Source organism: Podarcis vaucheri (genome assembly GCF_965113315.1).
Source record: "Podarcis vaucheri genome assembly, chromosome: 5".
NCBI classification, from domain to species: Eukaryota; Metazoa; Chordata; class Lepidosauria; order Squamata; family Lacertidae; genus Podarcis; species Podarcis vaucheri.
Window position 1 is genome coordinate 43181222 of NC_138763.1, and position 27985 is coordinate 43209206.

General features: G+C 42.0%; 3 protein-coding genes across 13 annotated transcripts in view; 1 reads left to right on the plus strand and 2 right to left on the minus strand.

The window, feature by feature from the left end:
- Positions 1-5970, minus strand: part of ARHGEF4 (Rho guanine nucleotide exchange factor 4) — a 150742-nt gene extending 144772 nt beyond the window's left edge. Inside the window, exons 1-2 of the mRNA XM_082225310.1 lie at positions 5599-5970; positions 2472-2507 (exon numbers count right to left, since the gene is read on the minus strand). Coding sequence (XP_082081436.1) covers positions 2472-2507; positions 5599-5811 — 249 coding nt within the window. The 5' untranslated portion in view covers positions 5812-5970. The remainder of the gene's footprint in view (positions 1-2471; positions 2508-5598) is intronic.
- GPR148 (G protein-coupled receptor 148) overlaps positions 1-27985 on the plus strand; it is a 107775-nt gene that overhangs the window by 38085 nt on the left and 41705 nt on the right. The window contains exons 3-4 of one of the 9 annotated variants that reach the window (XR_014220449.1): positions 20413-20583; positions 22457-22668. The exons of 5 other annotated variants lie outside the window; for them this stretch is intronic. The gene's annotated coding sequence lies outside the window, so the exon portion shown is untranslated. Of the gene's footprint in view, positions 1-5672; positions 5806-20412; positions 20584-22456; positions 22669-24604; positions 24772-27985 lie in introns of those variants that run through there. 3 more of the 9 variants (XR_014220448.1, XR_014220450.1, XR_014220451.1) reach the window with 3 other exon arrangements.
- AMER3 (APC membrane recruitment protein 3) overlaps positions 8852-27985 on the minus strand; it is a 30221-nt gene continuing 11087 nt past the window's right edge. For 2 of the 3 annotated variants that reach the window (XM_082225314.1, XM_082225315.1), the window contains exon 3: positions 8852-14172. The gene's annotated coding sequence lies outside the window, so the exon portion shown is untranslated. Of the gene's footprint in view, positions 14173-24863; positions 24885-27985 lie in introns of those variants that run through there. The other variant, XM_082225316.1, reaches the window with a different exon arrangement.

Here is a 27985-nt window from a genome sequence, read left to right on the forward strand (position 1 = left end):
TGCTATAGAAATAGTATAAAATGAATGGGGTTTTTAAACGTGGATTTTTATTGTTTTTAACTTGTTACACAATAAAAAAAGATCTAGATGTGATGGACAATAAATCTGCTTGCTGCTATTGAATGAGCAGAGCACTTTAAGCAGCTTAGTTCCGAGCATTTTATTTTACAGGTTCTGGTGCCAGGTCACTGTGCAAAATGCTGACCAATCCTTCTTAGAAGCCTGCAGTGCTGCTAAACAATGAAAGCAGGAGCACAGAAGCAGAACACTTGCAAGGAAAGGGCATGTTGAATGAGCTGGATTTAACAAACAAAAACCCATCAGCATTCTCTTCCCTTGCCCTTTTGACTTGCAAACAGCACCTTGACAGTGGCATGAAAAGTAACTATGTTATAGATGTTCTAACATAGTTGAAGCATATTGTTTGAAAGGCATTTGTTAGTAAAGGACGGTTTCTAATGTTTAGTGGGGATCCAATCTCCAGTAGTTAACAAGAGGTACAGCTATCAGCAATTTATCTCAGAATAGGTTTCAGTAAATCTGTTCTGTCAAAGGATGATATTCCATTCTCTCAGTGCAATGTCTGAAACAAAGAACTCACACTGTAGTTTGAATGCAACCATAAATTGAAAAATTCTGAATGTATTTTGACTTCTTCTTCCGTGCACATCATTAAAAACTTGTCCTCCCAAATCAAAAGTGAAATCTTCTAAGTTGGACATTCAGAGAAAGTCACATTTTTTAATCCATTGAGCTTGACTGCATGGAAGCTCCCACAGCACTAAATTAACATATGAATTGAGATCAAGACACAGTGTGAACTGATTGTGATTTAAATGTATAATTCTGGAAGTTTAAAAAAAAAACAACGGCTCAGAAAGTTGCATTTGTGTCATTTGACATTGAGCTGGAAAGAAAGCCAAACGATTGCAACACTTTGTCATCAAAATTCATGGAATGAGACTTCATGGGACAACAATACACACCATACGTTTAAAGCACAAAAGACTCTTGTAGTTTACCCCTCACACCAAGCTACAGTTCCCAGAACCCTCAACAAACCACAGATCCAAGGATTCTTTGGTGGAAGCCACATGCCTTAAATCTACAGTGTGGCTTTGTCTCCTGGTTTGTCCTTCTACCAACTCATCATTCCAAAGCACGCTTGTTCCCTTCTCTTTAATTTAAGGAGGCACCACTAGGACGAGGAGCCACTTATTCTGCCTGTCTCCACTACATTTCTTTCAATAGCAACCCAAATGAAACAGGAAGCTGGATAAAGCACAAAACAGGCTGCAAATGGATTGCTTTGATCCAAGCCCAGTCGCATTTCAAAACAGCTGCAAGAGATAAGGTGCGCCCCATATTCCATTATCTCTTCATTCCTCATTTTCCAGAACACAGTTCCATCAGCTACACTGACCTTTACTGTTAGAATTAGGGGGGCTAGGGTTTTCCTTTGCTTTTTTTTTTCTGTGTGGAAGGTGAGGATGAGTATTTTGCATTCAGGATGGGTTTACTCCCCCTCCACCCCTCCTTTTCCATACCATTCCCTGACCTCAATGGGTGGGTGTTGAATGGGTTGTTGGGGGGGTTTTTCTGTCGGTTTTGTATTCCTGCTGGACACAAAAGGGAGGCCTTGTGGGGAGGGTCGCCTGTGTGCGTACATGCGCAGTTAGGCGTGTGGTTAGGGAGGAAAAGAGTGAAGAGTGAAAAATGCACAGTGAGCAACTTACAGAGATAATCAATGGCTGCATAATGAGCAGCCTACTCCTTTGAATATTGATTAGTCCGTTCTGGCAAGAATCTGCTCTGGGGAGGTCGGCACTCTTGCCAACTGCTTTGTGTGAAGACAAGGGAGGAAAAGGATGTAAAGTCCAAATAGCTTGTTGTTGTTGTTTTAATTGGGGAGGGATGTTTAGAGCCAACGTTATGCAGGAATGGAGGGCAGGAAAGCTCAGCTGCAAAAGTGATAGAGACATTCCATGTTAATATATCTGTTCACATATTTTAAATTGACATTGTTTTTGTTATTGATGTCAAACTTCAGTAGAAACATAACCCAAGAAGTTGGAAATAAGATATGTGGTTGACATCTTTGTAATTTGGAAATCTTACGGAATGTTCTTCTTGTGAAATATTAGGTTGCACAATAGCTTTGTTTCTACCCCAGTGTGTGTGTGTGTGTGTGTGTGTGTGTAAGTGTAAACTATATAATCAGAATGAACTGGTAATTATAGAATCTTCTTTATGTATTGTCTATACTATAATATATACTTCATTGTTTCAATAAAAAGAAAATCTAAATTTCTTATTTAGTGCATGTACAAACCCATAATTGTTTTGAATAAAGCTCATTTGCCCTAAGACTGTTCAGATGAAACTTTTTGTTAATTGTCCACAAGAATGGGTTGGGAGTTTGTTAATGAAGAAGCATCTGGTGGCATTTTATAATTGATATGAAATCCTACCTTTTGAGAGGCTGAGCATCTTTTCTCCAAAGCTCTCTGCAAAGGAAAGACAAATAGCAAAAGTTAGGGTGGCCGGGGAAGGGGAAGGAGGAGGGGGAGGTAGGAAACTAGCAGCAAAGCAAACATCTACAAACACCCACCCAATTCATCCGTGGTGCACTTTCCCTTCTGATGACTTCAGTGGAATCACCCCTGGGATAAATTTGGCTCTGTTTCTTTGCCAAAAGAGAACAACAGAAGGCTGCGAAAGGCAGCTGGTTTTGCATTTCTTTTCTTCAATGGCTCTGTTCATTCTAGTCTGATGATGGAGACTGTAAACAAAGGCCCTTCATGCAAGTTCATTGTGTTAGGCATAATTAGACAGTATAGTCTTCGTAGCTATACATGCCTGCAGTCACGTTGCAAGGGTTTGCTTCTCACTTAGGCTTTATCTTATAGGGTAGGAGGAAATTAGGGGGTGGGAGAGAGATAAAATAGAAGTTATGTTGTGTTCAGACTATGGCTTGATAACACTCCCTAATACTAAATTAGGTTAGGGTATTCCCCCCACCCCTTCCTAAGGAGGCTACAAAATATTTTGCTAATCTTATTGGAAACAGGTCTATAGAATCACAGAATTGTAGAACTGAAGAGTTGGCAGGGACCATGAGGGTCAGCTAGTCCAACCCTCCTGCAATGCAGAAATCTCTTTTGCCCAATGTGGGCTTGAACCCACCATTCTGAGATGAAGAATCTCATGCTCTACAAAGTGAGCTATCCCAGGCCCAATACACAGCTAAGGCCCAGGATGCTTCTGGAAAAGGGATTTATACTGCAAATGGGTCACCCTGCTTTCACAAATGGGCCACTGGCAAGAGTTTCTTATGTTTTGTTAAAAAAACGTCTTGGGTTTTTCCAAGAAAGGGAAAATCAGGATATAGATGGAGAAGGCCCCAAAATACCTTTCGGGTTTGCATTTTGATACAGATTATTTTGCGTGGGTGCTGCAAAAACCTGCATACATGGGGAGCACCAGTCCCACAATAAACCCTCATCTGAAAGCACCCAGTGTACAGGGTGAGTCCTTTAAAAGAGGCCCCATGGATACAAAGTACATATGTTCCACAGGGCCGCTATAAAGCTTATCTTATTGGAAATAGGCCTTTACACAGTGAGGGCTATCTCCCTAGGAGTCTGAATTTCTGATAGCTGCTGGAGCATCCATTGAGTACCACTGGCGGACAATGGTGGGGGTGGGGGCACGGTCCGCACTGCGTGCCATCCAGCATGCTCAGCGCTCGCCACGCCCTGCGGGTGGTGTGCCACGCCCCCGGATGTACGCTGCTCCCGGTGCCAGAGCAGGTAGTTTCACCACTGTCGAGTACAGCACACTTTTTAAGCCTCCCGCTCCATTTGCCCTGCTTTGCCTTCTAACCTTGGTGCCATCTGTCCTGCTGCTCCTCTCCCCTGCACTCCATGGTTGTGTGGCATACTCTATGGACAGTGCCTCAGGCTGAAGAAGTGCCACGGAAAGAGAGCAGTACAGAAGAAGCCAGGGAGGGATGGCGCCATGGGTCAGGCGCAGGAGCTGGACACAGGCTGGGAGAAAGTGTGGGTGGAGATGTAGGAGCCAGGTGGTAATCTTTCCAATGAAATTTTAAGTGATTGGGGATGCAGGAGGACCCTGAAGATTTAGCACACTTAGGAAGACAGTAGGGTTTCATTAAATCTGAGAAATGCGGTCATCTGTCATTTTCTGACACTTGGATGGTCACAGAATGTCATTATCATACCCAGTGGACTTTCTCTTCTCTTATGGGTTTATCCTGATCATGGGGCACGGTCAACTTCTGTGCATAAGGATGTGGCCACATTGCAGGATCAGTGGCTGCATTTAAAACACTTACATTTAAAGCACGTGGCTTCCCCAGGGAATCCTGAGAACATGGTATTTTAAGAGTCCTGGGAATTGTAGCTCTGTGAGGAGCAAACTACAGTTCCCAGCATTCTTTGGGGGAAGTGATGACTGTTAAAGTGGTATGGATGTGTTTTAAATGTATGGTGTTGCTGTTACCACATTTCAAAGGACTAACAAACACTGCAAGTATCCAGAAGAACTAGCTTCCCCCCTTATCTTGAGTTCATCCCCATTCTTTTTTTGCAAGTAAGTTAAAAGGGAAAGGATGGAAGTTCGGAAGTTCAAATATTATGCTATATACAGTTTTATGCAGCTGTGAGTTATTATTTCCATATCTACTGAATTTCAGTGTTTTGAGGTTTTCCCTAAAACACAAATATCAGAATGTCCCAGAGGAGACTTTTAATAACATGTTAAAGTACCTCTTTCTTTCCTTTAACTATTTAAATATTCCTCTGTTGCTACAGATTTTAGAGGTTAGTTTCTTAGAGGTTACATCAGAGCTATTAAGACTTCATATTGTCTAAACTATATAGAAGCTGGTTTTAAAAGTCAGGCCTAATATTGTCACATTCCAGGTCAACAGAAATCTCTGCAGTATTCAATATTCATGTGTTCTGTAAGCCCTTCAGCAGTTTAGGCGGCAGTCCTTTTAACTGCTTATCTGGGAGTAAGCCCCTTTGAACTCAATGGGACTTACATCTGAGTAGACATATATAGGACTCCCCAGATAAGTACAAGGATAAAGTTGAAAAATACAAGGAATAGCTATTTTTTTCACTTGTTCTCTCATATCCCTAAATTCATTAATCTGTTTGGTAGAGAATGACATGTTTGTTTGTCTGTTTATAAAGTATTTATATACCCTGTTTATGGGGGGGGGAACCACAACACTTTACAATAATACAACAATCTATGCAGCAAAAACCATATTAAAAAGTTACAATAGGAAATCAACTATTGTGGAAAGATGTTAGAAGTTTGGGTAGGGGCTATTATTTAGCACTGTGAGAGGGAGATAAAAAACAGTGTTCCTTGGATGTTTTTCGGTTGTTTAGCATGCCACATTTAAAGGCAACCTTTTAAAGGCCTTTTAAGCATAGCAGCACCCTCCCTTCTTTTTAAAAATGCCTTTAAAAATGACCACTCAGCAGAGAGGGAGCAGGAATGACCTGCATTTCTAAAGTTAACTAGTAAGGCTCCTCCAGCCTTCTGCAATCAGCCTCTTACCTTACAGAGTTTCAAGATTAGCCAGCACGCCAGATATGCTGTCAGCGTAAACTTTGCCTCCATGTATCTCTCAGGTAAACAGGTAAGATACATTTGTACAAAATCCAGGTCATCACTGACCCCGGCATCCGTGCCGCCAGCACTGGCACGAGACTCCTCTTCTCGTCTCTGATTCGGTCCTCCTGATGCACTCAGAAGCTTGTGGAACTCCATCTTATCAAATATTTCTTCGCCTTGGACAAAGCCACAGGCAAGTCAGATCATCCTTTGTTGCAAGTCTGCAGTTAACTCTTCCCGGCCGCCAGGAAACTCAGCCGCTGCAGTCAGCCTGGAGTTGGGAGGATGCTGGAAAGAACTTCCTAGGACCGAACTGCCTTGGCTTGTTGCCTTTCTGTTATTGAACAAGCTCTTGCAAATGTGTGTTCAGCTACAAGATAAATATAGCACTGACTAGAGAGAGCCTTGTCATACTGCACAAGAATACTCCCATGGTTGCCAAGAGTGAGGAGAAAGATTCCATTTAGCCAAAGTGCAAGCCCCCCCCCCCTCAGAATCAGAGCTCTCTTGTTCATGTTAGGAAAAGGGGGGAGTGAGTAAAAGGAAAAGCTATAATCTATGAAAACTTTTTTTGGCCAGTTTTGCTTCCTCAGACGAAGTTCCAGTTGTAGATAGAAACAAAGTTTTTGTGGGGGAGAGATGCTGTGTTGGGGTCCCCCCCCCTTCCAAACACAATAATTCATTGTTTGTGATTATTTCATATGCCAAACTTGTGAACACTACAGATTTCAAAAGAATAAATGAAGTGTCCTCCATGGAGTAAAGCCAAACTATTTTGGATTAATGAATGGCTCTTCTGCTTTTCTAACCCTGCTGTCTCCATCAGAGTTTTGTTTTTTGCTTTTTTGCTCAATTATTTAAAGTGGTTCATGACATATCCAGACAGCATGCATTTGTCTGTTCAAGGCACACATATTTATACTCCATTGTTTGTACCAGTTATACATGAGTTACACACGGTTGGGTCCTTTATTATACCAATCCCTAATTTTGTCCATTGGAATCAGAAATGTACAGGTTCATACACATCTTTAAGATCAACTTCAACTTCACAGACTTTGCATTGTCAATGCATCATCTTGCTTAAATCATATTTGTTGTCATTGCATTTCCTGCATCTAAAATTCAGGTGTAAAACTCACACCCGGAACTGGATCCGTTTCAAATTGGCTCCCACATGAACAATATTCACAAGTGATACATTTAAAGAGTAAAAGCCTTCTTTTATCACCGGCAGAAAATGTGCTTAGTGTCCCATTGTCTTCACCGGAGCGCTGCTGATGCACCAAGAAATAGCAACAGAGTTTACATTAAGCATGTCCATGCATGGGCCAGGTGTGTTGATTCAGAACCATCTCACAAATCACACAGTACTATGATCCCCACTATTCCACAAGACAGTCATGGGCAACTGTGGCAGAATAGTCTTCATGTGGATCATCAGCATCATCTCAATCAACAGGATCCAGCTGTCTGAAATTTCTGCTTAGTGCTAAAGCATTACTTTTGCAAAGCTCCTATGTGGACATTGTCATAGCAATGGGCAAGACAAATAGTCCATTTTCCGGAAAAGTTTTTTGTGAAAGCTAAAAGGACTAAAGCTCAGCATTAGAGCACATCATTTGCATGTGACAGTATCAGGTTCAACCTCTGGCATCTCCAGGTGAGGCTGGGAAGGACTGCTGTGCTTCACCCTGGATTGCTGCTATCTGTCATTATAGACAACACAGGGCTAGGTGGGCAAAATGTCTCACTTGTTATAATGCAGCTTCTTACCATTCACTTTCCACTCTCCTGTATGTCCGAATGGAAAGCAATGATCCCAATACGGAACAGCTGTGGGATCTTCAGAGTGGCACAGGTAATAAGGTGTATGGCTTAGGGGAAGAACAGATATTTTGGATACAGAAGGTCCCGGGTTCAATCCCAGCCATCACCACATAAGGCTGGAAAAGGCTCCTGACTGAAACATTGGAGAGCTGCTGTTAGTCAATGCAGACAGTGCTGGTTTGGATGGACCAACAGTCTGACTCTTCCAAATCCCCATCTTCTGCACAGCTGCGGGAAATACAATGACTCCAGGGCTGAATTGCTGACTTGTTTATTTATGACATTTATATATTACCCATTCAACTAAGTCTCCTGGGCGGTTAGCATCTTATTCCAGCACCATGATGCAAAGCAGTAGATTTAATTCTCCCCTCGTTGTTAAGACACACACTCTAGGCAGTTCGTGCCAATAGACTGATTGGATATGACCTCCATGCTAATAAATATCAGCTTGAGAACCTGCATGGAACTCTGGGTCAAAGCTGTACAGCAGCCATTAATGTCAGAGCTCCTCAGTGATATATATAGAATACAAAGGAGGAGATCCAATTACAGGTGCCAGCAAATCTTTGATATTTTAATTCCCACTGGAGTGTTGCTTCTTACTCTTTCTTAGGGCTCCCCAACCACCTCCCTGTGGCTTAGTCCTCCCCCTGGCCTGAAGGTACACAGTGGGGCTTGTCAGGATGACTTGGGGGAATGAGACAGTGTGGTGTAGGGGCTAACATCACTTGAGAGTTCACATGCCTATATAGCATGAAGCTTGCTGGATGACCATGGGTCACACAACTCTCAGCCTGACCATCTCACAGGTTGTTGCATGCCTTCCAAGTGTCCCGATTTTGCAGGGACAGTCCTGGAATTGCAAAAGCCATCCTGACTTCTGATTTGATCCCAGAATGTCCCTATTTCCCCCGCCATTGACAAGCTTGAGGAGGAGGAGGAGGAACCAGTGATAGTCCCAAGCGATGGTGATGGCAGTGGTTGCGCCTCTCCATGGCCACCGCTGCTGGCCTCCTCCCTTGGGCAGCTTGTAGCAGCTGCTGGAGGGTGGGTGAGGAGGAGGAGAGGCTGCCACTGATGAGGTCCAGCCCCACGTGACATGCCGGCCCTGAGGGGCAGGCAAAGGGCAGGGCCGTCCTGAATGGGAAGAAAGAGGGAGCGTTCAGAGCTTTAAAGGTCAGCATGTGTGTGTTGTTTAAATCCCTTTTGTGGCATTCTTAAGGGAACAGGAAGCCTCCCAGCACCTCCTATGGACTTGGCAAACCTGTCTTAGAGACCTTGGTGTGTAGATGTGTAGCATCCTATTCGATTTCTGGGAAAACAGTCTTACGAGAATCTGAAAAAATGATCACAGACACGCCAAGCAAATAAAACATTCATTTACTTCTTAAGAAACAGCATGATAGAAAACCACATTCAGAACATAGTTCAAAACTTTAAAACATCCATTTGTCCATGGAGGGCCTCAGATCATTGCTACAAGCAAGCCATTTAATTTATTTTATATCTCCCTTTATACCTATATACACTAAGAAATGTATACGGAGAGGTTTGCAGCCAGTTTGGAGCCTCCAGAATATTTCTTGAAAGCTACATGGGTCTACCTATATTTGAGTTACCTAAATGCAAGGCAAGTAAAGTAAGATTGTAAGTAAACTGGACAGCACTTATGGCAAGCTTTTTTAAAAATAATAGTAATTAGTAATATTATAGTTCAAAGCAGTCATAAAAAGTTATGGGACTGAAAAGTCTTGTTTACATTGGAAGAAGATAAAGGAGATAATATGCAATAATGTATATCATGCATATAAAAACGTGCTGGCACATGCAGAAAAGCAAGAGAGAGGGAAATAACACCACAATGCCATTCAATCCCTCTGTATCCAGCTTCATATATTACACTGCTGTCCCTAATGGTTCTCCCACTGTTGGCCTAGCCTTAAAAAAAGCAAAACGTTCACCTCTCCTGCCAATTCTCCCATTTTAAGCAAAACTGATTTTAAGGTTCCTCTAGCTTTGGAGTCTCCCCCATTAAGGTTTCTTTGCTGCAGTCAGTTTCACCTCTCTTGCAGTTTTGTAAAACAAGGAACTGGAATTTGAAGTATGCTTTCCCAAGAGCTGAGTGCAAAACTGTCCATCTCCTCTTTGAACTTTGAAAGTCTTCAACTCATGTATGAGTAGATGTAGGCTCCATTGCCCACTTACCTGGGAATAAACCTCCCAATGAACTTAAGAGGACTGAATCTGAGCAGATGTGTATAGGATTGTGCTGCAGTTCAGTTAATCTGAGCTACTAGAGAGGATACTAGAATCTAAGGCAGCCTTCATCAACCTGTTGCCCTCTAGATGTTTGGACTACAAACCCCTTCAGCCCCAGCCAGTGTGGAGTTGTGTTCCAAAATAAAATACCTGGAGGTCACCAGGATTAGGAAGGCTGATCTAAGGTCTTGCAAACAAAACTTGCAAGATCTTCGATATGAACTATCTATTGATTAGATATATCAAAGTTTCTTAATTTAGCATCTTACTTGGCACCTTGCTGGAGATGCTAGATCAAAATATATACAGCAGAATAATGCTTAAATCTACTGTTCAGCCTTTAAACATGAAAGCAAGATACATATTGATGTTTTTACCTTTGAGATTCATTTAAGAATATAGTTTGGTGAATGAAAGTTATAATACACATTCCTTGCTTTTTGTGGCTTTATCATGGGGAAGAGCAGGGCCACGTGGTTGTGACTTCAGAATCTGGTAAAGATAATTTAAGCATTTTATTTTTGTCAGGTTTGTATTCATGTAGAAAATAGGAGCACGGAATCATAGTATACAAGCCACACCTTCCAATGCACCATAAAGACTATACATCCATATTCCTTCCCCTTATGTACATGCAGTATTATGTATTATTATCCCTCATATAGAAGGGACAAGGCTTTATACTTCCATCCCACCTATGACTGTGCACCATCTACTTTTCTTTCAGACATCTGCTATCGCTATTGACTTTAGCAAAGTACTGAGCCCACTGCTACCCAAAATATCCCAATGCAGTGGGTTGACAATTGCCCTTTATTGGATTGGATTTGTTAGTGTGCTATATATATCTATAGCCAGCGATATATCCACTCATCTATATCTGTATATATGTGACGGTGTGCCCTGCTTTGAATGATTTCATGCGAAGGAATCTGTCTTCTGCCCAAGTGTTATGAGATTTACATCTACATCTTCTTATCACCAAGGTAGAAGTACAAGATAATATTAGCTCCACAACATGATGTTTATATTAAATCCCCCATAAATGGATGAGGGGAGCGCTTGCTATTTTAGCCATTTAAATACACTTAACATGATTAATCTACAGAGTGCAGACCTGAGAGTTGTTAATCCTTCCTAGTTCCCATGGCCTCAAAGGAATTTGGGGAGACACACGACTATGCACTTCACAAAAAGAACACCTGTACTATCAGATACTCACTAGAATTTGAGGGGGACATCTCAGTAATTATGATTTTTGTCTGGCTTCACAATGGCTTTGATCCCTAAACCATTTGTAGCTTGGAATGTATATGATTTCATTCTATTGTGGGGGTTTTTTCATTTGTCTACAGACAGACACAAATGTGCAGTGTAGCATATATCACAGAATCCAGCAACCTGGAAATGCCTACTTTGGTCTGTCCACCCCCCCACCCCACCCCCCAAGATCCTAGTCCTTGTGTTTGTGAAGAAAAGCTTTAAAATACATGAGAGATACCTGCTGAGATATCAGAAGTCAGACTTGGGCTGCTTAGATTTCACACCCTGTGGATACTGTTTCTTGACTCCCGCCAATCTCAAACTTCTATACCATTTTCTACTTCCGTTTCTCCTGTTTTCTCTTCCCGTCTCATTTGATCGTTAACAATATTCCAGATTCTGGAAAGAAAATAATTATCCAAACTTATAGCCCAATGCTACAAGTGAGTGTGTGTGTGGTATCTAAGACATCATGGAGGCCTTTCATTGCATTACCATTTTCCCATTTCCGTTCTTCATTTTCAACCTTCCTTGAAATTCTCATAGTTCCTAGCCTTCCCCAACACATAGATTAAATGTTTGAGGGCAAGGGGGAAGCTGGGAAGAAGACATTGTCCAGAGCAGACTTTTCCTGTCTGGTACCCAAATACATATTTATTTATTACATTTGTACCCTACTTTTTTATCCAAAGAGCCCAAGGTTCTCCCTTTCCCCATTTTATCCTCACAACAACCTGTGAGGAAGGTTAGGTTGATAAATGGTTGCCCAGTGAGCTCTTCATGGCTGGGTCAGGATTTGAATCCTGATCTCCCAGCACTCTAACCACTACACTCTCTTTTGTATGTGCTAACTGGGGCTGATGGGAGTGGTCCTAAGCTAGATTGGGAAGGCTGCTGTGGACCATTCCTTCTTTACAACTTCCCCCTGCCTATAATCCTTCACTTTACCACATCTGTCCATCTGCCTCCTCCATTCCTTCTTTATTTGATCCCTTCTGCCCTTCTCTTGTTGCTCCTTCAGACTCCTGCTTCCCACAGCCTTCTGTCTGCCCTTTCCCTTTGTGACATCAGGTCAGGTGTACAGATGTTGGAACCAATGTGAGTTGACTGGAAAAATACATACCAGCAATTGTGCATATTCTCATGAAGGCATGGAGAATATGCATAAATTGGCATGGTCAACAGGGGGGTTTGCACACTGCCCAATCAAAATATGGATAATCACTAACGGATGTTGAGGAATGTGAATTCATCACAGCTGTTTCATTTGTTGTCATACACATTTTATACGGTAACATTTTCTCCTCAGTGCATAATCACCAAGATGATAATATGTACAATGATAATATGTACAATAATATTGTCCTCTTGTGCACATTCCTCAGCTACATTCCCTGGAGACTATGTATGTTTACTAGGCAATGTGCAAAATCCCTAGTTTGTTTTTTTTTTCTATTTTGTGCACATCCTTCATGTTGCCATATGAACATGCAGAGTCACCAAATTCCTTCCTTTAACTCAGGTCACTGCATTCATTTGTACTTTGTATCCTCAGTAGCATATTGTCACAGAAAAGGTAAATAAGTGTCCTGGTATGTAATTTTACACAAGACGATGGGATGAAATAATAAGCAGCAACACATTGGCAGTTATTGGAGAATGAGCTGTCAGCACTAGAAAAAGATGTATCATGAATGATATCCAAAATAAAGCAACAAAATAAGAAGCAGAAGAGAAGAGATCTCAACATAGAATTCAAGTAATTTTAATATGCAATGCAAGCAACAAAAATAAATTATGATATAGAAGGCACAGCTATGATACAAGAAGAGATATGTCATATGGATATATGAGACTGAGAAATTGTGTGTTGTATTCAGCTAAGTCATACTCAGAGTAGACCCATTGGAATAAATGCACTGAAGTTAATCAAGAACATTAATTTCAGTGGGTCTATTATCTGAATATATCTTAGATGCAACAATATTATTTTTATTATTATTAACAGAGCATCTAAAGTAAGTGCTATCATTCTCTTCTGTATACTGGAGTATCAGAATCGAAAAAACAGCCACTTTGCCTAGGTATTCTACTGCAAACATTTCCACTGAAGATGTGACTGGTCTGGGAAAGATGCTCCTGTCTTGCAAGAAACAACAAAAGAAAAAAGAAGAAGATGGTCCCAGCTAAATGGGACCTTCTTTATATACAATAGAGAGAAAGGATTTGAGCCATGGAGAGAATATTTGCCTGGGTTACATCTTGTTAAACTCATTTTGGTTGACTTCGGTTTGAGTGCATAATGACTGGCTAATTCAGCATGGTAGCAAAGGGCCAGCACCCTGGGAACTCATTTCTGCTAATGCAAAACATGTTGCAACATTAAATGAACATTCAGATTCGTAAGGTGAGTGTGTGCTTTCTTTTCTATCTAGAGAAATTTTGGCACATATACTGGAACAGGGTCATCATTCTAAACCATTGCTTCAAAAGCAGCATTTGGGTCACATTCTGTCTTGAGCGAGATCATGAGCACACTCAGTAACTTTTTTTGTTGCTGTTGTTTTGCATTTGATTCACCTAGTGATGTTAGAGGGAAATGCCTCATCCAGGACTGGAGCAAGATCATCATTAAAAGCATCAGTCATTTATGCAGGGAAATGGATAGGGAAGCAGAAAGCTCAGAAGCTGATGATCACATTACTGAGACTTGCTTCTCAGTGGGATTTCCAGTCCAGGAAACAAGTGTGCAGCACCCATCTGCATGCAGAGAAATCCACTGTAAGCACAGAAGAAAATGTGCACAGCCTTAGCTGGACTAGGACACTGACTTTCAACATTACCCAAACCAGGAGAATCTTTCTTTTGGCATATATACTCTAAAATAAAACAAGTATTTTAATCCAACTCAAAAAGGCTGAATCTGTGGGCAAGTGTGTCGTTATACATTGCACACATCCATTCAAGGGACCAAGTGGCAAGGTGTCAAGAGCTTATAATATTAAGTTCATTGAAATCCACATTCTTCTGGTAAGAGATTAGGAGGTGCATCCGCAGGAGTGTCTTCATGGGGTTTCTGTCTCCAATGACACCAGTCTCTTACCTCATTCTGATACATGTGAGAAATTGGTATTTGCAGAGCGTGGATCTTTAGCATCACTCCTGAAACATAAGGAACACGTGGCACCATGTTACAGTAATTCTATAACAATCCTTTGCCAAACTATTCTACAAAATGAAGAGTAAATTGGATTGTTCCAGTGCAGAACCCCAAACTTAACAAAAAAAACTATGTTATTTTGATGTTATCCTCTTTGGCGGGGTGATCCCTTTCCATCATAGGGACACAGGTGGTGCTGTGGTGTAAACCACTGAGCCTTGGGCTTGCCGATCAGAAGGTTGGCGGTTCGAATCCCCATGGCGGGGTGAGCTCCCATTGTTCGGTCCCAGCTCCTGCCAACCTAGCAGTTAGAAAGCACACAGTGCAAATAGATAATAGGTACCACTCTGGCGGGAAGGTAAACAGCATTTCCGTACGCTGCTCTGATTTTGCCAGAAGCGGCTTAGTCATGCTGGCCACATGACCCGGAAAAACTGACTGCGGACAAATGCCAGCGCCCTCAGCCTGTAAAGCGAGATGAACGCCGCAACCCCAGAGTCGTCCGCAACTGGACTTAACTGTCAGGGGTCCTTTACCTTTACCTTTTATTCAGAAGCCGAAAGCACCAGCCTGAAGATGACGAGTGAGACCTCGTCGAAACGTCGCACAGACACCCCGACTCTTACACGGGAAGACACCCGAAGACACCAAAACCTGCATTCCTGTACCCGTGAAAATCTACGAAAGCATATATATATATATATATATATATATATATATATATATATATATGCAGGTTTTGGTGTCTTCGGGTGTCTTCCCGTGTAAGAGTCGGGGTGTCTGTGCGACGTTTCGACGAGGTCTCACTCGTCATCTTCAGGCTGGTGCTTTCGGCTTCTTGTTACTGGAACAGAGCAGAGTCTGGTGTTTGAGTTCCTATAAATACTGTTGAGGGGTGTGGTGTATAGCCTCCAACGTTCTGGGCAGAGAGGAAGTTCCTAGATTAGTGTGCCTTTTCTTCTTTTGTTCCTTAATTACTTGAGGGATATCTTAGGTGATTTCATGAGTGATATTCTGAATACCACTGGGTGGGTCATTAAGTGTAGATTAGTTGCTAAAGCTTTCGTGTCTTGACCTCTTGAGCTTGTGAAGAGTTTTTCTGAGAAGATGGCTGTGCTGCATTTAGTTGTGCTCTGGCTTGGCTTCGTGTATAGGGGCGAGCTGTGGTTTTGTGCCTTGTGCCAGCCAGATCTGTGTAGGGATTGCAGGGGGGTGCAGCATCCGGAGGTGCCACTATAGTTTGGCTACTGGATGGAGTCTGTAATATGTCTGTGGAGAGGGTCTGGGTTTGGGTCTGGTGTGGTTGATTGGTGACGGCGTTCTGTGTGCCTCTGGTTCTGGTGTCGGTTTTTGTGGGGAGGGCTAATTTCCAGATGTCTGGCAGGCGGGACGTGTCGTCACGCTTGTTCATGTTGTGAGGGTGTTTCTCTATCTCGATGGCTTCCATGATTATTCTCTTGTGGTGATGTTCCATGTTAAAGAGCAATTTGGAATCTGCAAAATTAATTTCGTGTCCTGTTTCTTTCATGTGTTGGAAAAGAGAGGAAGTTTTTTCTTCTTTTTTGACGGCATTTTTGTGTTCTGCGATACGTGCATTTATTCGTCTGTTTGTTTGTCCAATGTACGTGGCTGGGCAGACTTTGCAGGGTATTTCATAGACCCCTTGGTTTTCCAGCTGGATTTTGTCTTTTGGGTTTCTGAGGATATTGGCTATTTTTTGGTTGGTGCAGAAGGCTGTTTTGATATTGTGTTTATGGAGGATTTTGCTGATTTTGTCTGTAGTGCCCTTGATATAAGGAAGGAGGGCCATGCCATTGTTTTCTTCTGTGTCTTGGTTTTTGGGGGGTGTTTCTTTTTGGATTAGCTTCGTAACCCTGTTTTTCTGGTATCCATTGGCGATTAACACATTTGAGAGATTCTGTAACTCAGTTGTCAAGTGGTCTTTGTCAGCCAGGCGTTTGGTTCTGGAGATGAGAGTCTTGGCTACGGAGTTTATTTGTGCAGGGTGGTGGTGTGATTGTGCATGTAAGTAGCGGTTGGTGTGTGTTTTTTTCCGGTAGATAGTGTGTCCTAGGGAGCCATCAGGTTTTTTGTAGATTAGGACGTCAAGAAAGGGGAGTTGGTTGTTGTCTTCTATTTCCATAGTGAATTGTATTTTGGGGTGTAGGCTGTTGAGATGTGTGAGGAAGCTATCTAGTTTTTCTTTCCCGTGTGGCCAAATTACAAATTGCTCTTTAACATGGAACATCACCACAAGAGAATAATCATGGAAGCCATCGAGATAGAGAAACACCCTCACAACATGAACAAGCGTGACGACACGTCCCGCCTGCCAGACATCTGGAAATTAGCCCTCCCCACAAAAACCGACACCAGAACCAGAGGCACACAGAACGCCGTCACCAATCAACCACACCAGACCCAAACCCAGACCCTCTCCACAGACATATTACAGACTCCATCCAGTAGCCAAACTATAGTGGCACCTCCGGATGCTGCACCCCCCTGCAATCCCTACACAGATCTGGCTGGCACAAGGCACAAAACCACAGCTCGCCCCTATACACGAAGCCAAGCCAGAGCACAACTAAATGCAGCACAGCCATCTTCTCAGAAAAACTCTTCACAAGCTCAAGAGGTCAAGACACGAAAGCTTTAGCAACTAATCTACACTTAATGACCCACCCAGTGGTATTCAGAATATCACTCATGAAATCACCCAAGATATCCCTCAAGTAATTAAGGAACAAAAGAAGAAAAGGCACACTAATCTAGGAACTTCCTCTCTGCCCAGAACGTTGGAGGCTATACACCACACCCCTCAACAGTATTTATAGGAACTCAAACACCAGACTCTGCTCTGTTCCAGTAACAAGAAGCCGAAAGCACCAGCCTGAAGATGACGAGTGAGACCTCGTCGAAACGTCGCACAGACACCCCGACTCTTACACGGGAAGACACCCGAAGACACCAAAACCTGCATTCCTGTACCCGTGAAAATCTACGAAAGCAAATATATATATATATATATATATATATATATACACATACATACATATAATCTCTTCATCACTCAATCATTAATAAAAACTACCAGCACAAGGCCTACCAAATCCTTTTGGCCAGGATTCTATGGAACATGCAGCCTCAGCTATCTGAAACCCACTATGTAATGTAAATTGAGGGGAAGAACTTTCTGCCACTCTCACCATATGGCCTGTTTTATCATGGAGTTGCAACACACTATATCCCCCACTCTACAATCCCTGCTTCCTTTGTAGACTTGGAAAATGGAGCAAGAACTGGACACCAAGTAATGAATTATATCTCCAGAACTTTCGCCAGGACATTTCTTCTCTTTCATCAAAATCAAAGGAAAGAGATGATTCTGATGACAAGGCCTCCAAACTGATTTTTAGAATTATTATTACTATATTTATTAACCAACCTTCACCAGCAGGTCCTGGGGCAGGATACAACAATTTAAAAATTCAGAATGAAAAGCGATTAAAATGCATTACGTGGGTTGAAAGCATATCTGCAGATTTTCACATCTGAAGCCATGAGATGACTTCAGCAATGCACCCAACTTGAAATTCAGCAACCACCTAGCAGTGGTTTGAATTGTGGCATAATTATAAAAGTGCAGTAATCTAAATTGGTCTGAAGCAATTACATGATCTAAGACACATTTTCTACCCATTCCTTTGCAGCACATTTTGTCTTGTGTGAGGCTGCCCATAACCTGCCAAACTGTGTGGATACCATGCGCATACTCAGTTCATTTCATTGAGGGATTGGGCCTTTTATATTCCTACTAACCTCTCATAAATTGGTAACACTATTTCTTATAGCAGAGTGACATTGTCACCCCCTCCCAAAAAAAATCTATGAATGCCAGCTTTGTGTAAACAGAGAAAGTGTTATATTAACAAGATGTACATTATTAAATACTTTGTTGCAGATGTATATTTTATCATAGCACTGCCAGAAAACGAACTCCTGCAGCTATCATATAAATTGCTGCAAAATGTACGGTAGGTATATTGCTGGTTCTCACAATACTTTACCAAAGGTATGTGCTGTGCCTGGCAACAGAAAGGATTGTGTGAATGGGGACTTTATTGTGGCTGAAATTCCTTGCTCCTCATAAATCATTCTGTGACTTTGCAATCTTGTTGTGACTTTTGTCTGTTCCTTAGACTAATTTATTCCTTAGGCTTCCTCATTCATGCATTTCCCCCCTTTCACATTTAAAGAAAAGCTGCTTATGCAGTAAATTTTATTTCTGAACAACTTTCCCTTATTTGCATCCCAGGATAACTTATTGTTCCTCCTTTGCGATATATATATATATATATATATATATATATATATATATATATTTGCTTTCGTAGATTTTCACGGGTACAGGAATGCAGGTTTTGGTGTCTTCGACACCCGAAGACACCAAAACCTGCATATATATATATATATATGTGTGTGTGTGTGTGTGTGTGTGTGTGTCCTTTTTTGCTATAATTTATTTAATTTAGGGATCACCAACAGTCCCAAACTCCCTTATCCTTTATTCATCCATATGACTGTACTTTCTTATTTTATTTGCCTTTTACAATATCTATTGTGAACATTTTTGAAAATTTAGATTTTGATAAATAAGCAGTGATTTAATAAATATATTCCTATTTTATATAACAGTACTTTGCACTTAATGTTCATTTAAAATAAATAAATAAATAATGCAACAATAACAATATAGTGTTCATCCACACAATCTATATTACAGTCACTCATACCCACATATGCATGCATACATACATACATACATACATATATACATACATAGGACAGGCGCAGGTGGCACTGTGGTCTAAAGCACTGAACCTCTTGGGCTTGCGGATTGGAAGGTTGGCAGTTCGAATCCCCGTGACGGGGTGAGCTCCCATTGCTCTGTTCCAGCTTCTGCCAACCTAGCAGTTCGAAAGCACACCAGTGCAAGTAGATAAATAGGTACCGCTGCAGTGGGAAATTAAACGGCGTTTCCATGCACTCTGGCTTCCATCATGATGTTCCATCGTGCCAGAAACGGTTTCCATATGACCCGGAAAGCTAGCTGTGGACAAACGCCGGCTCCCTCGGCCTAAAAAGTGCAATGAGTGCCACAACCCATAGTCACCTTCAACTGGACTTAACCATCCAGGGGTCCTTTACCTTTACCATATATACATATATCCATACAGGTGTATAAAAATCCATCAATATGGATTCATGATTATGGATTTATATTAAATTAAATTTAAATTATTCTCCTTCAGTACAGCATGCAGTCATACCTCGGGTATGACTTATACACTTATTTATATACACTTCAGGATAAGTATTTTCGGGTTGCACTCCACGGCGACCTGGAAGTAACGGAGCGTGTTACTTCCGGGTTTCGCCACTTGCGCATGCCCGTGCGTGGAAGCGGCAAAACGCAACCTGCGCAGTCGCGTCTTACGTTCTGTTCAGGATGCGAACGGGGCTCCAGAACAGAGCCCGTTTGCATCCCAAGGTACCACTGTATGTAATGTATGGCGGGATACAGGTTATCCTTATGTCTCTTCTACCCAGTTCTCTTTTAATATAGATTACTATTGGAACCCCCTTAGTTATTTACTCTCTAATAATTTTATGAGGGTGCATCATTGCAATTAATCTTGTTTGTATTTTTTCCCCAGACTTTCTTAGTTAAGGGAGTCTATTTTATCCCTTCATTGCCACTACATTTTTGTGTAGTTTGTGTGTGTGTAACTGGATTTCCTTTCTGCATTACCATTTGTGCAATCATGAGGGATGCTTATCATGGTGAAACACCTTTCTACACAGTTTTGGGCCATTTTTGTCTTCACGGGAAGGCCAGTCCAAATATTTGTGCTCCTTTCTCTTTTCTCCTACACCCTTGTGGTTTTGGTTAGAAAACAAGAGTCATACAAGAAATTGAAGTTCAAAAAAAAAATTAAACATGTTAGTGACACTCTGCCCTCTGCTGGCTTAAATGTTTTTTTTCCTTCCACCTGCTTCTTCTGATCATGGTTACCTTCCAATCTACAACCACAAAATGTGGCAGTATATCTTGGGAGACGTAGTGAGCCCTTGCCAAGCTGAAGCCAAACAGAGTGAATCTGTCAAATTATTTATTGTATAAGACTCTAACTTCATCAAGGTTTTGCTTATTCTGTTACTCACTTTGTGGTTTATAGGTACTCTGCAGTGGAGGACATATAGCCTGGAGAATTTAGAAATATGTATCAAAAAGGCCTCTTGGAGATTATGCATATTGTCTAAAGAAGTTGCAGTTGAGATATGCAAAGACCCCAGTACCTGTTGGAGATTATGCGTATTCACTGGAGAATGTACAAAACGTTCTTGAGGTATGCACATTTCCCAAGGCCTGCTGGAGAATATGTATATTGACTGGGAATGGTGCACAATTTCCTCTTTCATGGATAGATTATGAACACATATTCCTTGAGGTGCAGTGAATGTGCACAATGCCCAGCTATTATGCACATCAGCCACTAAGCACACATTACCTCTAATAATGGTTGTGTTCTATTTTAATATTTCTTTCATAGGAGCATGCTATAAAACCATGGAAGAGGCTTTTTCACATCATTTGGTCCTGGTCAGTCCAAATACTAAAGATTTAGTGGTAACTGATTTCAGCTATGAGTTACATTGTATGTCTATCCTGAGTCTTTGGGGACAAACTGGATGGAAAAGAAATCTAAACTAACTAAGTACATTACTGGAGGAGAGCAGGTGCCTGATGTTATCTTCGTCTCCTGTCTTCCTCTCTCCCTCCTGGACACCCTTGTGTGAAATGAAGGGAGGGGAAGAAGAGTTCAGAACCTGCTCTCCCATTGCAGGCCCAAATGCCCTGTGGGAAGGATCTTGACGGGTAGATTTTGAAATGGACTTATAGCCATTTTTATTGTTATATTTTGACTTTACTCATAAGCCTCCTTAAAGGCGGGATATAAATGACTGGAATAAATACAATAATTAATGGTTCACTTGGTGTTAGACTGTGGCACCTCTTTCCATCTGCCAAGATGTATGCAGTGGGGCATCTAAACATTAACTATGTATGAGGAGATAGCCAGGAGTGGCAAAACTAGTGCTATAGCTGTGGAGGGATTGAATTATTGATATAAAAGCTTGGCTTGCTTGCTTTTTCCTTTTTTTAAAAAAAAAAAAAGCTTCCCTCTTTGCTTTTGAATAATACATTAAATTCTGTGCCAGTAATGATCATTTTCTTAATATGCTGTGAGAAAGAATGAGGGCAAACACCACCAAAGCTTTCTCTACAGAAAGACATTGGATTGGCGGCTCAATCTTGCGAGTTGCTGCACCAGCAAAGATGCAGATAAAATGAGGACCCAACAACTGCTGTATCAGCCTATAAGAAAGGCAGTGCTTTTGCAGTAGTTACAGTGCTAGGCTAGCACTAAGGTTCAAATCCCCACAGAGCCACAACGAAGTTTGCTAGGTGACCTGGGGCCAGTCACTACTCTAAACCGCACCTACCCCAAAGGGTTGTTGTGAAGATAAAACAGGAAGAGGAAAATTATATGTGAAACCTTCAGCTCCTTGGAAGAAAGGTGGGGTATAAATGTCATTAATAAATGTGACCCATTGGGATGCAAGCCACAAGAATGTTTCCTTCCCTAGGTGGGTCTTGAACCCTCATTCCAAGGGGGCTTTTGTGCTCTCTCTAGACATCCTACCCAACAAGCTGTGTTATGTGGACTCTCCTTCCTTACCTTCGTGCAGTGTGCTCCAGACTGGTGGCTGCTAGCAGCATAAGGAAATCAAAACAGCTGCATGCCTGGGACTGACAGTAGCAGAGTGGTCATGGACTGAGCCAAGTGGGGCTGATGGCACAGGCAGTGCTGTGGCATGATATTTCGGGGGGGGGGGTGTTGGTGCAGGGGTGTGTGCTGAAGGCATGCCCCCAACATTATTACTTTATGTTTGTTCCTTCCAAACACAGTTTTTCATTGGTTGACTTTGGTGGCACAGTCACTGCCACATTTACACTGATTTTGTCTTTTATGGCTGTGTGTTTCCCCCCCTCCCTGAATAGGTACTGATGTCCATTACACCAGCATAGTGATGCCATCCCTGCTGCAGTTGGTGTATACAGGATTGCTCTGCTAATGTACTGATGTCATTATTTCAACTCAGCTAAGCCTCAGGTTACTTCTTAACTTTTACATCTCCATCCTTTCTCTCTTGCAGCCTCGTTTTTGTTCTGGAACCCATCGTGTCCCAACATTTTCCCTCATCCTTCTTTGCAATTATTTAAATACTGGTCAACCCTGTGCCTTCTCTTCTGATCCTTTGGCCTCTGATCTCTTGCTCTCCTTCTGCCCGCCACCTGGGGTGTTGTTGTTTAGATTATATGACTGTGGGCACGGTCCTTTAAAAAATAAAAATAATTACTCTACATATACTTTACCTTCTGTGTATTTTGGAAAGTTGCTTGTCTCATTGTCTGTTCTCTGCACTTTTGGACACCTCTTAAGATATTGTAACCAAATTTTTCCTGAAGGGTCCTGAGATCAAGAATCTGGTTTTTGTCTGTGTGTTTCCCACAGCCCTTCCCACCCCAAACCCCATCTCGCCTTGCTTGGTATCCAACCCAGCATTCAGTCTGAACCCTGCCTTGCCTTGTGTCTAGCTGGATTGCCTCCAGGTCACCTAAGGAGCTTTATGAGTGAGGATTTCAATCTGGCTCTCCAAATTCCCAGCCCAACACTCTAACCACCACAGATTTCTGACTGAAACTACATAATCAGAAAATACAACACTGAATCTGATTTGGCCATGCTGGCTGTCAGTACACTTCTAGACCTAGTGCATTGTGGAACAGCTTCCACCTTGGGAACCTTGCCAGACCTTTAAATCGTAACCAGAAGCCCTCTTCTGAGCGCCTCCTCCTGTAGAAGTTCAGAGGGTTGTGCCAAGTCAAAGGGCCTTTTCCGCACTGGCTCCCCATCTAAGGAATGTTCTCCCTAAAGAGGCCTGTCTGGGAGCAACTTGGACATCATTTTACTGCTGGGTTTAAACTTTTCTTTACTCCCAGTCATTTGAGTGTTGGTGTTTTATTGTTGCTTCTTGGGGATCTGCTTTGTTTTAAAGTTTATTTTTTGGCAATTGTACCATCAATTCTCACAGTGGTTTAATTATCCATTCTTCTTCTCAGGGAACCTTACAAAATGTAGTTCTGTGTAGGGAACAGGGGTCTCCTAATAACACTGGGCACCTTTAACAAACTACAGTTCCCAGAATTCTCTGGAGGAAGGTATGACTCTTAAATGGTATGATGTTGCTTTAATTGTATAGTGCATATGGGGTGTTGGTCATGTTTATTAACTTCAGGGAGTTTGCGCTGTGGAGGAATAGCACTGAATACCACCCATACATACATACTGAGCTTAGATGGTCTACTGGTCTGACTCAGAATAAGGCAGCTTCCTAAGTTCTACAGAGTACCAAAAATAAATAAACAGCAACGAGAGAAGGGAGAGATCACGGCGTACAGTAGATTTGCTTGCCAAAGAGCAGCTGCTAAGAAAGCCACAAAAGGGGAAAACAGACCGGGGATTCAGTACCAAATTACTACAAAAAGGAATGTTGGGGAGAGAAGCAAATGCCCTCCCAAATTCAAGGAGGGGTGTCAGGAGCACAAAAGGAGCATTAATGGAAGAGTCTCAGAAAACACAGAGGGCAAAATGAAGAAAACAGACAAGGAGGCATAGAGAAGGGGGGAAATAAATGGAGCCAATTCAAGCAGCAAAGTCAAATAACAGGAAGCCAAGAGAAAGGGGGAGATCCCCAAACAGAACACCTGTCTGGCCTGTAGCAGATCCACTTTGAGCATTAACACCATTAGCATTTTATCATGAATGTAGCATTTAGTTGGGCTTTTAAATTTGGGCGTGGGAGAAAGATTCTGAATGCCATCCATTTATTTACTGCTGCAATACATTGCAATAATATTTGGGACTTCTGGATTGATGTCCAGGGGGGAATTTCTGAAAGGTGGCACTTTGTCGTGGATCTTAGGCAAGTCAATCAAAAAATCACAGGTTTTTTGGCGTTTTTGGGAAGAAGGAAGGAAAAAAGAAAGAAAGAAAGAAAGAAAGAAAGAAAGAAAGAAAGAAAGAAAGAAAGAAAGAAAGAAGGAAGCTCAACAGCTTTGGGGATTGTCTAAAAAAAGCATCAAACACTAAAAACTTCCTGGTACAGGGCTGCCTTCAGATGTCTTCTAAAAGTTGTGTAGTTCTTAATCTCCTTGACATCTGAAGGGAGGGTGTTCCACAGGGAGGGAGCCACTACCAAGAAGGCCCTCTGCCTGGTTCCCTGAAACTTCACTTCTCGCAGTGAGGGAACTACCAGAAGACCTTCAGAGGAGGACCTCAGTGTCCGGGCTGGACGATGGGGATGGAGATGCTCCTTCAGGTATTCTGATATTATCTATCATATCATTTCTCTGGTGGCCTTCTTCTCAAATTAAGAATGCCCCATCCACCCAAAAGAGTGGGCACGATCCAGCCAAAGTAATGCACTTCTACATCCCATTTAGTCCAATGGGATAGACTTTAATGTGCACTTACCTGCCCCACCAAAATCTATTTTGGCTTATAATCATTCTTTATTATGCCTGCAGTTGGCACAGAAAAAGAAAAAAAAGCAGTAATAGCACTGTAATCTGCATGCTGTTTGAGAAGGCTTGTCTGGTCCTAACTGAATTCACAGGGTGGTCTGTCTACTTGGGATCATTTTCTTCAACTTTAGAAAGCTTAATCCAATTGCCGTGCAATTAGTACTGCAGCTCTGTGGGCTTCTTTTCCACTAAAAGTTTTGGAAGACCATTAGGATTGATTCACATGACCTAGTTACAAAAAAGCTTAGTAGCACCAAGAAGTTTCCACTGAAACCTCTGCTAAAATAGGTTGAAAATGCTATCTTTTCACAGAGGTTTCAATGGAATCTGCCTGGTGCTGTTGGAGCAACAAAACCCTTGTACTGCAGTTCCCAAATGCCCAGTAACCGGCTGGCTGCCAGGTCATGGAGAAGCACTGCACACTGGCCCCATCCTACCTGCAAATCACCTGGTGTCATTATGGCATCAGATGATTGACAGGTGGGTTCTTCTGTCCACCTCTCAAAGTTGGCCTGTGGGGGTCTGTCAGGCTAAAAATGTTCCCCACCCCGACCTAGTATGTAAGGAAGTCATTATCTGTGTTGCCATTTTGCCCATCATAATCAGAATTGCAGAGCAGGAAGGGACTCTGGGGGTCATCTAATCCACCCCCTGCAGTGCAGGAACCTTTTTGCCCAATGTGGGGCTCAAACCCACAACCCTGAGCTTAAGAGTCTCCTGCTCTACCAACTGAGCTATCCCAGGGGAAATAGTATGAAGTACTCAAATGGCCATTTCAAGCTCTGATCCCTGATGAGCCTCTGCTGACCTGGCTAGTGTCAAAAAGTCACTTTGCTTGCTATGTGTCTGAGCTCATGGTCTAACACTGAGATGACAGCATCATAAGTTCTGTGAGGTCAATGAGACTTCCTAATTAGCACACCCAGGATTAGGGATGGGGGAAGAATGTCATTTCCATTTGCAAACAAACTGGACTCATCTTCACCTCCAAGACTAATAGACAGCTTGGAACAGTATTCCCCTTTCAATTTTGCAGTTCTCTGAATTTTTCATTATAGGAATGCATGTAAATACATTTTAAAATATGCCTTTCGGGGGAAATACATTTAGAAATATAGGTTAAAATAAATATTCAACTATGTATTTTTAAGTAAGCATTTAAATCTGTATTTAAATCTTAACTTTTGCCCAGATTTTTATTTTAATTACGGATTAATGAGATAACAGAACACATGCAATGTTGACATGGATTGAAACAGACACACTGTGCCATCCCTACCCTCCTTAGGCTCCCTCACTTCACACATAGTTCACTGTGTCTGTAAAACTAGTGTCTGCAGACAGCAAATGAGTATGTCATACCAGTGCTTTTGCCAGGGAGCTCTGTTTGGTCATGGCAGCCTACCATGCATACAGATGGAGGAGAAATCAAGCATTTGCCATGTAACGTATGACAAGACTCTGAAAAGGTTCAGAAGGAAAAAGAGAATGCACACCAGCTGATTTGCCTTCTGCACTCTGGAATCTACATGAATAGTCTTCACAAGATAATTCAACTAACGTAAAACCAGCTACCCAGATTCCTTCCCTGCCTCCTTTTTGTCCCCACTTCATTTCTTAATCATACTGCATCCTATTCGATATGGTTTCTAAATGTAAACCCAGTTATGGAAGTATTTGTCACGGGGAAATATTTAATTGACAGGCTTTGAAGAGGCAAACTGCCTGTACATTTTATCTTAGGGTATTCTCTATTTTGCCTATTTTAATATAACAGGACTAGTATTGTGATCTCTGCATCCTCATCGCTTGGACAATACAACTGCACACAGTTTACAATTTACTACTGTATTTCTTTTTTTAAAAAAAATCCATTCATGAAGCTGTAAAAAGAAAGAAAATAAAAAGAGTATATAAAGCAGATCCTGACTTCAGATTTGGAATAATCATTCACACCCTTGATCTACAGCAGGCTAGCTAGGAATATGCTTTAGTGCTCTCCAGCATTGCCAGAGCATCGCAAGCCAACCCTGTAAGCCTGTATCCATGGAAACGTCCTACTGAAATAAGAGGCATGATAGCAAATCAATCGTTTTATTTTGAGAAAGGACTATAACAATGTCTCCGAATGTCTTATACAGCCCATGTCCAAAAAGCCTACATGTATTTAATTAAAACAGGGGGCAGGGGAGATTGCTCTTTAAGACCAGTTGAGGCTAAATATTATTTGCTGTGACAATCAGCGAACAAGTCAGATGCTGACAGTACAGTGAAACAAAGCCAAAGCTGGAAGGAGAAATGCTTAATGAAGTATAAAATTGTTTAATTTAGCATCTATTTTTTCCTTTCTGGGCACATGCTAGATAACGCTCAAAACATGCCTGCGGAGTCTGGGGCACATCACCAATCGGATACTGGTTATCTAGTTAGGAAGCAGTATCTGGTCTTTCTGGTAGCAAATTAGTATCCAGTACAGTGGTACCCCGGGTTAAGAACTTAATTCGTTCTGGAGGTCCGTTCTTAACCTGAAACTGTTGTTAACCTGAGGTACCACTTTAGCTAATGGGGCCTCCTGCTTCTGCCGCGCCCCTGGAACACGATTTCTGTTCTCATCCTGAAGCAAAGTTCTTAACCCAAGGTACTATTTCTGGGTTAGCGGAGTCTGTAATCTGAAGCATCTGTAACCTGAGGTACCACTGTATCATGACTCTTGCCCATGCAATGATGCAGTCTCCATCAGATACCATTTCAGAGCCATGTTGCCAGTTTTTGACTGACCCCTGCTTCTGTGTCTTCAGCAGCAGCTTGATGTCCAGGAATGCAAAGCAGCTGTGATTCCTGCATTGCAGGGGGTTGGACTAGATGACCTTTAGGCGCCTTCCAATGCTAGGATTCTGTTATTCTTATTTCTGCTGACCGAGCTGCTTTTAAAATCGCAAGAGCATGGCAGGCCAGTTTTCCCCCTGATTACTTGATAACCCTACTTGGAACATTCTGCTTAACTGCAAGTCTTAAGATTCGGGGATGCTTTTAAAAGCTGAAATATGCATAATTTCTCTTAGTAGTAACACACAGGGAAGAAAAGTGGATCTGTGAAG